Source organism: Antrostomus carolinensis, unplaced genomic scaffold, assembly GCF_000700745.2.
Source record: "Antrostomus carolinensis isolate BGI_N321 unplaced genomic scaffold, ASM70074v2 scaffold15740, whole genome shotgun sequence".
Classification (NCBI taxonomy): Eukaryota; Metazoa; Chordata; class Aves; order Caprimulgiformes; family Caprimulgidae; genus Antrostomus; species Antrostomus carolinensis.
The window spans coordinates 12,301-24,923 of record NW_010290662.1 but is presented as its reverse complement, the minus strand read 5'-3'; the positions used below and the strand labels follow the sequence as shown (position 1 = coordinate 24,923).

The following is a 12,623-nucleotide window of genomic DNA, read 5'->3' as shown; positions in this document are numbered from 1 at the left end:
GAGAAGGAATCTGGAGTTAAGAGGTAGGAGAGTATGATATGGCGACAAAGTGATAGATAAACTTTTACATAGTTTGCATTTCCAAAGCATACAAGTAGAACTTGACCTTCAAGAGCTGGGTGCTGACACCACAAGAATTTGACTTACTTATGAAAAATCAGTAGGAACACACCATCATTTCCCCCAAAGCAGAGGCTGGCTAAAAAGTTGTAGACTTACAACAGTACTAAGTTAGTATCAGAAGTCTACTCAGTGTACTTAGCCACAGTCCTGCTGACTGCTAATAATCACAAATTTGATAGAATTTCTGCTCAATTTCCTTTTTTTGATTTTTTTTTTTTAATTTTTTTTTTAAAGCACATGCATGCACATACACAAGCTATGTTAAAGAAACAGTACTGCAGTTGCAAAGTTAAGATTTGGGGAAAAAGTAGGCAGTGCTGAAGTTGAGTTTCAATTTTGTAGATTATATTAAAATTATGTGCCAGCACAGTTTTAATTACTGCTATTTTAATTACCTTACCATGTGATACTGCCACGAAATTCCTGCCTTATTTAATACCTCTGATGGACTTATACCAGAGTGGACTAAGACTGTGTAACAAGACTGTCTTAATCTGGCAGATGACTGGAATATGAAAAAAAGGTCATATTATGGTGAGAGTGGTGGTTTGTCATCTTCAGGAAAGGATTTTGATCCTTAACTTGGAATACCCATGGAAGAACAGATAAGTGACTTAAACTTTGCACTGCTCTATATGGTTAATTATTTTCTCACTTTCACTGTCTTGGAGATCACAAGCAGTAACAGCAGCCAACAGTATCTAACTTGTATATTACATGCTTTGCAAAACTTACACAAACAATATAACAGTTTTTTCAGGTTTTCTTCTCAGCCTTATGAAATTAGTGCTCTTATGAATGTGAACTCTGCTATAGTCTCTCTCTGTTTTTTTCCCTGTAAAATGAGGATATATTGCCTCTTTGATACAATAACGTGAACACTTGGGAAAAGTTAAATGTCCTTGTGTTAACTTCAGTGACACAAGAAGCTGATAATTGTTTAATAGTATAGTCCAAAGTGTGCAGTGGAGGAGGCCACAAACCTACTCATTGGGCAGAAGAGAGGAAAATGGTATAAAAAGGCTGCACATTCACTAAACAACTTGCATCCCTTTTTTTTTCCTGAATGAGGCAACAATCTTACAAAGGACATTAGTGTATTTAAAGACTTCATCATAGACCCTGCGTCCACAGATCACCCAATGTATCAAATAAATTGTAGCAGCCCTACTTCATCAGTCGTGATAGCATTAGTTACTCTGGCTTTTGATGTTTTCCTTTTCAAATTCTCAAGGTCAGTTTTGAAAGGTTAATTTAAATGGGCAAAAATATTGCTAGCAGTTAAATGACTTGTTTGTATGTTGCAATGAATGGCTTTTACTTAATGCTTTTCAGTTGCACTTGTCTTACGTTTTTCTGTTTTTACATGCTTAGCACACCCAGTTTAGGGAGTCTAGGAGTCTGTTTGATGAAATATTCCTCAGTCGTCCAGAGGTATGGTATAGTTCTCTCTAGTTTAGACTTTAACTATGAATTTTCCTGCAGGCAAACAAATGCTTCTGGGGTTTACTGTGCCTTTTTTCCCCCTACCATTAACTTCTCTGTGTTGTTTTGTATGCTAAAGGTATCATTTATGGGTTTTATTAAGTAATTTGACCTTTTCCTCAGAAATTTTTCCTCTGTAAATCCACTGCATTGAGAAGAATATATCAGTTTAGTTATCTAAGGAGTTCCTGAAAACTCAGGTTCTTTACTTGATTAAAGGTAGTTGTCTCACTGTATGGCATGCTGGGTTTCAGTTTGAAAGAAGTATTAAAGCACTGGGGAGGGGGGAAACAGTCCTGTTTTTGCAAAATACTACAGATAGCATTGCAGTTTCAGAGACGTTAATAAGTTCGACTTGAATAGATGCTGTGTATCATTTGATGTCACTTTGCTTAGAGAAATTACTGTGTGACGTGCCATTTATGTTGATAATATATTTTGCTGCTTAGTTGTTTCTTTGGTCATAGGAACAGTAAGTTTCTGTTTTTACAGATCTCAGCATATTTAGCAAACAAGAAATCTTATCCATGATCCTTAACTTGGCTAAATTTGTCAAAAATCAATATGAGATACTGAAACAGTATTATTTATATTATGGATTTGTGTGTGTTATGTGAGATTCTTCTTATTAAAAGAAAAAATAAGTATATAAATAAAATATATAATTATTCTCATTAATAAAAATGTCAATATCTAACAGAAGTATTGCTATGAACTTTTGTTTAGTTATAAGCATTGGCAAAGAGGACAGTCATTCTGCATTGTCTCTTTTCATTCCTCAGTGAATGGTGGCAAACAATCATATTTTGAGGAAGACTGGGGCAGTTGACACCAACTAGATGAAACGAGAGCACTGTGAAAGACAGTCAATGTTAGTGACACTTGAGCCATGGCCAGTTAGTGTCTTACATCTGCAGGACTGATCATAAAACCACATAAAACTAAATGATGTAGATACAGGGTGAAAGTGATTTAAATGCAGGAAACTCTTTCATTTCTTAAACATTCTGATAATTTTCATATTCCAACTTTTGTAGACAGTGAATAGAGCTTGGTTTAATATAATCCCCTTTTGACATGGAGTGTGATAAATTAGAACTTGTTCACACTTATTGCAACAGTGCCTACTTGCAAATGTCTGCTCTCGTGTCCCTGGGTTATATATTGACCTGTGTTTCTTACACGTGTAAACCTTAAAGAAGCCTCTGCATATAAAGAAACCTGTTAAGCTTGTTATTTTAGTTGAGCAAAATTTTATTTTTCTGAAGCAACATTTTGCATGGAGCATCATTTACTAGTTGATTTGGAAATGCCAGTATGAAGTATAGTAGCTAGCAGACAGTTAAAAAAAAAGTCCAAAAACTATTTTATATGGGGTTTTATAGACCTTGTGAAATTAAAATTGGAACTATTTTTTTGTTTTCCTGTCTTGAAAAAGGAACTTTTGTGGCATTATTTTCAGTGATAAGCACATGCAAATGTAGTGCTTTGTTAAATGTATTTTCAACCCTTCCTTCTCTTCCCCCCCATCAATCTGGTAGCTGCAGCAAAGTTGAGCTAAATAAACTAATGCTTTCATAGTCACTTAAGATGACCATTTAGGGACATCTGAAATTATGTGGAGTTGAATTATAGCCCCTTAAGGTTGTTGTTCAGCTAGCTTTTTGTGCTTTCCGTAGTATTGTCTGTGTGAATAGCATAGTTTCTGAAGTAATTTATCTGATACAGAGTCCTGGTTAATTAATCTGAAATGAAATAGCACAGCTGGAATTTCATGGCTGTGTTAGGAAGGGTAACGCTGGCTGCCTTGGGTTGGTACAGTTTGTTCTAGCACATTTTTAACCATAATCGCTATACCCTGGTAAATGATTTTGCTGGGTTGACAAAGGTGAACATGTCAGTCACATAACGGAGCTTCAGATCACTGTGATTGTTTAATGACCTCTTGGTTACAAGATTACTACACAAAGTAACATTTGGTACAGCAACTGAATGGTATGTTGAAATCAGAAATACATTATTTCAGTAGTGTTTGCTGTGAGTGAAACAGCCAAGTAAATCTCACTTGAACTAATCTTCCTTGATTTCATATTTTTAATAGGTCATTTCTTATCTGAATTCTAATATATTATGATTAACTGAAGAAAAAACAGGAAAAGAATGTTACTAATGCTTATGTCTAGACTGTGTTACTGCTGCTGCTGACAGCATTATTTAGTTTGTATCATCCTACATTGTTTTGATGTTATTCATTTAAGTATAAAAATGATGTGTTTAAGTGGTTTTCATTGGGCTCTCTTTAGTAAGTGCTGTCATCATTAAAACTTTTACCTTTCCCAGTCTACAGCTGCAGCAACGTTTTACTTGTGCACAGAACTGCATACATACGATTTGCCAAGGTCTGTTGAAAATCAAGAACTGAGAAACAAAACAAACTTACACTTTCTGTGTTTTAAGAGCTGGTATTTTGACACGAAGGGAGAAATCTTGGGATTGCTGTGACTGACATCTCTGCTTTTGTTTGACTTAAAGTACTGTGCTTTTTCAGATTAGAAGGCTTTTAAACACTTTTAATATGCTCGCGCCCTCTAGTGTCCCAGAGATTTTCTTTGCTTTGCCTGTGTTTTGTAGGGGCTTCTAGGGTAGTCAAATTGGTTAGTGCAGTGCTGTTGCATCAACGATTTATGTTAAGATACTAACCTTATTCTGAAACTTTATTCTGTGTTTTGGGAAGCATTAAAAGACCTTTATGGCAGGTAAAAAATAGAACATACTATATAATGACTTTTCCAGAAAATATTTAATAGCTTGGCTTTATATCAAGATAATAACAGTAAAAAAAAAATAAAAAAATATATATATATATTTCTGTTGGTTTTGATTGTCAAAGTACTCATCTGAAATAATTTCTAGCTTCATTAAGATGAATAGGAAGTATGTACGTATCTTCCACGGAAACTTTTAGAGAAAATTTGGACTCTGTCAATATAAACAACAAATAAGACTTGTTTTATAGATATGAAATATTTTTCTTTTAAACTTCCTTGATGTGGATGTGTTACAGAAATGTCAATTTTCTTTTAGCTTTAGAAACATAATTAATACTTTAATCCTACAGATAGTTACTCTAAAATAAACATTTCACTAAATTATCACTAACCTGTAAATCCAGGAAGAAGAGTATCCACCACGGGATGATTTCAGTGATGCAGATCAGCTTAGAGTGGGCAATGATGGCATCTTCATGTTGGCATTTTTCAGTAAGTTATCTTGTATCCCAGACCTACTGAGGTATATCTTAATTGTGCCTTTTTTCTATGGAATATAAAAGATAGCTGTGATAAACTGCATTAATGTACTGTAATGAATGGATTTTTTTACCTGTACACAGATACAAACACTTCCTGTTCCAGATGTAGCAAATATATTTCAGGTTTTTTCTTTGGCATCTGTCACAGATAAGGGGACAAAGCAAAATCATAATAAATGTTTTGAGATGTAGCAAGGCTGCATTGTTACCTATGAATTGGGAAATTTTGTCATCCTCTAGTTGGACTACCAACTTCAATTAAAGGCTGGATCGCAGAAATCTGGGAATTGATTGTTAAGTAGGAAATAAATTGAGAGAGAGATGATGTGCCGTATAAAAGTTGCTGATATTAGCATAGTGAATTAAATAGCTGTGGGTGGATTTTTGGAACAAATCCAACCATGCTTATTTTCAGGTTGGACTAACCAATAGCACATAGAAATGTACTGTCTTCAGGTCACGTCTGATTGCAACCAGCCCTACTATAGCACGTCTTCACGTACTGGTGTGCGCACTGTGCTTGTCTTGTACCTTAGGTACCGCAATGAGCAAAGTTAATTTAGTCACAGTAAGTTACTTCTAGAAAGTAACCGCTTCTGTTAATTTTCTTCAATTGCATATTTCCTTCTAATTTCTGAGGATGTTTTCCTTTTCTGAAATAAATGAGTTCGGCAACCTGGGTGGAAGCTTGGAGTTGGGGATGTAGCTGTTCTTTTTAACATTCATCAGTGTGAAAGCTGATTGATTATCCTCTGAAATCTCCTTTGTGTTTCAACCTTAATTCTCATCTTAGTTCCTTTTTCTTTAATGTCTTTCACAGTCTCTTTATTTAACTGTTACAGATGCTGTTACAGAACTTTCACAGAAGTTTTTTTCATGTTGCTGTATGATATATTAGGACAATGTGGTGTTTGCATCTTGGGATAAAAATACATGTGTCTACTTCACATAGCAAATATATAAATACTCATATAGGGTGACAAAGTGAGTTTTGTAGTGACCTCTTTCTGTAGTTGCACCTTAGAAAGAGTCTAAGTTCTTGGGTGCAAAGGAGGGTATGGCATCGTTTTTCTTTCTCCCTTTTCCCCCTTCCCTATGTGCTACAACTTTTTGTATTTAACCTGTTTAGATTCTGTACTGTGTGAACTTGTTCTTGCTTTTAAATCCTGGTTCAGGCCTTCATTAGCACTACACTTGGAGGTCAATTGGATTATTGGCTCTAATACGTCTTAAGTTCTTAAAATCACAGCTGAAAACAGATTTGTTAGCTTGCAGCTAGGAGCACAGCAGTAGTAAAAATCCTGCTAGGCAGAAGCTGAACTGGAATCAAAGGCTCTAGAAAAGCTCCGTTGATGCTCACATGCAGTTGGCCAAAACTACATGCCCAGAACCTTGTGTCCACCTTGAAGAATGTAGACATTTAGTTGGATAAACTGGCAACTTTCTCTTCAAATAACTGTTTAGCTGAAACTAACTGCACAGAACACTACTTCTATGCATTTGACAAAAATGCTCTATAAATAATATTTTTTCTTGATTATTCTGAGACTGTTTTACTGACAACTTTGCTCACCCATTAATGAAGTGCATAAAATAAGTGCTTACACATTGTAAGATATTTATGGAAGCATGTGTTTAATTGGGATCTGTCTTGGCTGTTATGGATACTGGTTACATATGGAAATTGATAGCGGTCACTTGTTTGTGTTCATAGGATGAGGAATTCACAAAAACTCAAAGCATTTATAGACTTGTAATGTTTTCAGTAGTTTTTCATAGGTGAATTGGAGAACTAAATGAAAAATGAGTTTAATAAGGTTTAATAAGGTTAGATCATAAATAATGGGTGTTGTATTCCTGTCCTTCTAATAATAAGAAAGAAATTTCCATAAAGTTGATATATGTAGATTTAAGACAGCATGAATTAAAATAAAATTTACAGTATGGCTCTCTTTTAGTGTTTTTTTTTTTTATTTTTTTTTATTTTTTTTTTTTTATTTTTCAGGGTGGGATGTGTTTAAACACTGCAAGTAGAGGTGTCAGATCACAGAGAGCCTAGAATAAGTTCCCTCACTTAGTTAAAATGCAGGAGAACAGTGTCAGGAACTGTTCTTTAGTGAGAGGAGCACTGAACCAATGGCTTGTTCCAGATGTGCTCTCCCACCTCCTCCTTTCACTGTTGTGTACAGAGTTGGTAGGAAGATCTTGTGGGGAGGGGAGTTGGGCTGACTCTGTTTTAACTATAAAACAGTGAATTTAGCGTTTTTAAATATAATTTTATTCAACTGAAGTGTAATAAACTTTTTACGGAGCTTACCTGCATATTACAGTCAGCTGGTGATATGCCGCTACCATCTAGTGGCAGCTGCCCAGGTTGCATGAAGTTGCTGCCTTGAGGACATCTAGTGCCCAGATCTGTTTGTTTGGGTTTTCTGTTTATTTTAGGAGCTTGGTGCATGCAACTTACAAACCTGTTTCCCATCTAAGTTGTAAAGAACTTTTTCTGTTTAGCATAACTAAATAGAATGAGACAATATACTGAAAAGAATAAAAGTCTTTTGCGTGCACGTACGGGTTTTTTTGCTTTAGCACTTGATTCAGAAACTTAGCGGAAAAATTTGGAAGACAACTTATGATTTTACCACATATTAGAAATAAAGTATGTTTTAAGAAATTGGTGTCTTAAGAAATTGGTGTTTTAAGAAATCTGTGATTATGTTGATGAGCAAAGAATCAATTCTTTAATGATCAGGGCTAATGTTTGTAAGTTTCTGATTTTGAGGTAAATGAATATATTAGTGAATATATTCAGTAGTAGTGAAAGTATTCATTTTGCTATGAATGCAAAATGCAGCAAATTTTGCTATCAGACCACTTAATGTATTTTTTTCTGTTATGTATTTTTAAGTCAACTGTGCCTTGTACAGCATAATAGAAACTTTTCAGAATGCCAGAGGAAGTTGTTGATAGGTAAGTTTCCCACAGAGATTTTTTAACTTTTTTTTTTTTTGTATGCACAAGGCAAAAGAGGAATTTGAGCTATTTCTTTCCATTTTGAACACAGATGTAATGGTGATAGAACAAGTAACTGTCATTACTCAAAGGAGTTGGTTTGCACGCTTAATCTGCCCATATTGGAAGTCATTTGATTCATGTCTGATTGGCTCATCTTGGTTCATTATGTGAAGGAGGTCGTTTTAGGCAATAATAAAAAGCTTATATGGGTTTCTCTTATATTTAAGGAGTGCTTTAGAGTTATCAACCAGCCTTTTCACTTGTTGGCCTCAGAAGGAATTGCAAAACTCATCTGGATTCTTTGAAACCATGAAAGGGAGTTTTGAGTTGTCTCGACAACCTAGGAAAAATGAATATTAATTTGAACCTCACAGATGGGTTAATGAGGAGAATGAAATGAAGAAAAGTGCTTGATCATATGGCTGAAATTTAAGTTCTCATATAGACATGTGGTTTGTTCTTTTTGAACACCACTAATAAAATCTCATGATGTGGAGAAATTTAAGTGTACGTATTGTCCCAGATGCTGTATTGAAACAGTAATAACCATACCAAAATTCTGTAAACTCATGTTCATTCAGTTTTCAAAGCTATTAGATGTTTATTAGTCAATAAACTACTCACAAGCTAGAATATCTGCTTTAGGGATTTCAAGCAGGCACAAGTTGGAGGGCAGAGTTGTAACACAAGCTCAGGGTGAGTGCAGCCTCCTGTTGAATGCTTCCCCAGGAGTGGTAAGCATGGGCTAAATTTCCAGTGGGAGGATTCTGTTGTGTGAATTTAGGAAACCTGACTTCTGTATGTCCACATCACAAATGTTATGCAGATTTCCCTTAGTCATGCAGGAGAAGCTGAGGGGAAGTAGTTTGACTGAAATTGCAAATGTTGGAAAGAGATAAGGGAACTGTTTTCGGACTCCTTATTCCTGTCTGGTTGTTAGAGGAGCCTGGCTGACCATCATGCACAGTCACCTAGCCTCTTTCTTAATGTAGAAAGAATTTGACTTACAGGGTTTCTCCATATGTGTTGGATGTAATACATAATAATTAGAATGAGGAACCTACTAGTTGGACATTAAGAAAAATTTACCAAGAAGGGTAATGAAGCAGTAGAAAAATTGCTTAGGGAAGTTTTTGAACATTCATCACTGAGTAGAAAAAAAATAAAAATTAAAATTGTCTGTTGAAGTTGGTGTCAAATGTTTGTAGAGATCATCATCAGGCTTCAAGTGAGCCCTTCAGGAAGGAGCAAAAATGTGTCCCCGTTCAAGAATGGAATAAATTCTGTGCAGGAATGGGAAGAATAATTCCTAGTTGTGTGTAAAGATCTGACAAGTATTATTTATTGCACTGTGTTTAGTAACTTGGGCCAGGTATGAAACCTTAAGCTCTTGGGTGTTTGCTGTATATTAAAATAGTAAGTCATTGGACAAATAAATTCAGGAATAAAAAATGTAACTGAGCATGTTTGCTTTTTGTATTTGGAACCTACACAGGTCTTCAGACCAGTCTTGCTGGCTTCTTTTCATGATACCTAATATAAACTTAAGACTGGTGATTGAGGTGATTAATGTGTAGCTGTGGAAAGCTGAGTAAAAAAGATCAGCAAGTGAAGTGCAAGAACAATTGAGGAAAAAGCAGATTTGTTCTAGTATGCCTGTCATTATTGTTGCATCTTCTGATGTGTTGCAACTCAAAACCTTTGCACAAGATTGCTTAGTAACTTGAAAACCTAACTTTTGTTTACTGTAAATTGTGAGAATAGAATGAAAGGATATGTCAGTACTGCTTTGCAACTTAATGAGCACTGACAAAAAGCAAGCATGGATTAATCAATTCATAATGACAAAGTACAGCTTAATACATCATCTTTGCCTTGCCACTGTAGTTATCAGAGAATGAAGAATGGCAATGGATACAAGCCTGTTTGTTAATTTGTTGTATTATTTTACTCCACCTTCTTTAGAATTGGTGATAGATAAAAGACTTTTGATTTCTAACTTCAGTTTTTGACATAAAAAATCCTTTGCTGACCACTACCCCTCAGAAGAGGGCTTTGGGTGTGAAAATAGCTGATGGATAGCCTTATTTTACATGTCTGATTTTAAGACCTTTACCACATTTAGAACATCCTGTGCTTTGTATTTCAGCTGGGATTGTTTTATTGCAAGCCATAAACAGAAACAGAAGTACAACATTAATTGTTATGGGCGCTATATTGGATATCAAGAAGACTTTTTATTAAAAAAGACCTTCAGTCCAACCCTCCTCCTCACAAAAATCACCTTCTTATCTGATTTTCATTATGGGTTTTGTTGTCATGAGGAAATAACTCTTAACATTTTTAGGAATGGCTTTCTTCTTTATGATAGCTTGTATTAGTGTCAGATCAGGAACATTGTCTCTGTGAGAATATCGTGGGAAGCTGAAGTGGTATGAAGGATAAGGTCATCTCTTTAACTGCTGAGCAGTGTCATTTAGACCTCGCAAAGTGAGAGGATACAGGCAAATAGTGGAGGACTGCATTTGTTGTAGCAAGAAGCTCATACAATGACTTAGTTGTCTCTATTTAGTAGATGGAGAAGGAAGTAGATACATCTAGGGAAAATAGTAGATGCTTCCTTTTACTGGTCTCTCCCATCACCATTATATTTTCTCTCTTAGCTTGGTGGAGAAACATGTGCTGTGGCTTCTCTATGGCATTATAAGGATGAAAATTATGGAGAACTTTTATTGCAATAATTAGATGAGGCAGTAATTATACAGAAAATGTTAGTAACTCGTACCAGATGCAGCACAGGCCACAAAGCTCTGACAACTTGCATGACTGGCAGAGGGTATACATGGAAAAAAACATCGTGCAAAAAAATACAGATAGAGAGATGAGGCTAAGAGAAAAACAATTGGAGTACAGATAAAAATCTCATTTTTTGCACTCTACTCAGAAGCTGGAGATGCACTTCTGAAAGGAAATAATGCATTTTGTAACCAGCATGAGACAACGAAGATGATTTTAGGTGTACCTATGGGACACTGGGGAGGCGAGAGAGAAGCAAGTGGGAAAGATTGAAAACACATAGATTATTATTTTCTTAAATTTGTTAAAATTATGAAGCACCAAGGCAACGTTGGGAGAGTCTCCCTAATATGTTGCCTAGGTTTTGCAGAGGTGGAGGTAATAAGTTCCTAATACTGCTGAAGACAGGGAATTTTGATGAGGCCCTCACTGCAGAATTTTTCTAGTGGATGGTTACAGAAGCAACTTAAATAGTGAGATTTTTCTTCTGCATGTAGTTCAGTTTTATGGGGATGTATGAACTTGCATAGCTTACAAATTTTGTATAGTTTATGCCTTTTCTTTCCTGCTTGCATTGTCTGCTTATATAACTTGATGGAACGGCACACTGGTTAAAGGGAAAAAAGCTATTGTGAACACTGGAACATGCTGATGCCTTTTCTTTCAGGAGTTGGGCAAACAACTCGGTGTTAAATATCTACCTAATACTCATTCAGTGGCTGTAGATTCTATTTTGAATGTTGCTTTAGGTCAAATTGAAAGGAGGGTAAAATTGACTCTCTGTTCAACTTTGATTATAAGAACTATTTTTTTCCCCCCCCCCTCCTATATTTTTGATTGGGAAATCTCTGATTTTTATAACGCATGTACAAATTAATTCAGGTGTTATAAAAATCCTTGGGTTTTTTAATAAATGCCTATTAAAATTTTAAGTATTCTGGGAATTCATCTAACAGTCTGCATAGTCCATTAAAAGCATGTCTATCTTGCCTCCTTTTTAGCATGCCTTTCTTTGTAGCCACGATCGAAGTCACCCTTTGTAGCCTGAGCAGTGGGGAGAAAGGAGAGAGCAGTAAGTTGTTAGGCTGAGACAGGAACAGACATGTTGAAGAGCTAGCTTCTGAAATCTGTTACTCTTAAAACGATGATGGATTTGAAGAGCTTGCTTGAAATAGGGATGTCCTGTTTTCAAAACAATGTATCTAAGCTTTCTCAAATGTAACTGTTTTTCTTCTGTTTTGGAAAGATAAGTAAATGTTAGGGTCACAGTGTTGTAATAGAAATGCTCTCTCTTTTGCTTCCTTGTGTATACCAATTTGGATAGCTTTTATTCAAAGTTGTTTGTTGTGTTTTCTGATGGGTTTTTGTTGTTGTGGGTGGGGTTTGGGTTTTTTTGTTTTGTTTTTTTGTGGGGTTTTTTTTTGAAGATTATTCATTAGTGTAAAAGTAAGCTTTCTCATTGCCACCACCTGTATCCTATGACTCTGTCCACGAGAAGATGTTTTCTCACTTGTACAAAATGTCTGTGTTGATGTAAAGTCTTCCAAACCTTCTCCTGGAACTTTAGTTTCTTTACAGTTCTTGGAATCTCACTGAAGGTTTACAAACTAATTTTGCATTTGTAGGCAAGCCATTGCCGCTTAATGCGGATTGTTGGAGGAGTTGTAACAAGGTTTTAAATTACAAAAAAAGTGGCTGTTTATAGATAATCCTCCCAATTTAACTTTTATTTAAGAAAACCATTGACCAATTTTCTGTTCCTAATATTTTGCTATAGGTGTTCAAACTTCTACTGAAAAGACAGACTTTTTTTGTTTGCGGTGATTTAATGTCTGAATTTTATGTGGGTTTTGTTTTTTTCATAAGTTTGGAGATTTAATACATTAAGGATTTG

At 35.4% G+C, this 12,623-nt stretch overlaps 1 protein-coding gene across 1 annotated transcript in view; it reads left to right on the top strand.

The window, feature by feature from the left end:
* The window catches only part of NDFIP2 (Nedd4 family interacting protein 2), a gene marked incomplete at its 5' end in the record, with an annotated part of 27,123 nt that overhangs the window by 4,114 nt on the left and 10,386 nt on the right, over positions 1 to 12,623 (top strand). Inside the window, 2 exons of the mRNA XM_010174027.2 lie at positions 1,498 to 1,557; positions 4,781 to 4,868. Coding sequence (XP_010172329.1) covers positions 1,498 to 1,557; positions 4,781 to 4,868 — 148 coding nt within the window. The remainder of the gene's footprint in view (positions 1 to 1,497; positions 1,558 to 4,780; positions 4,869 to 12,623) is intronic.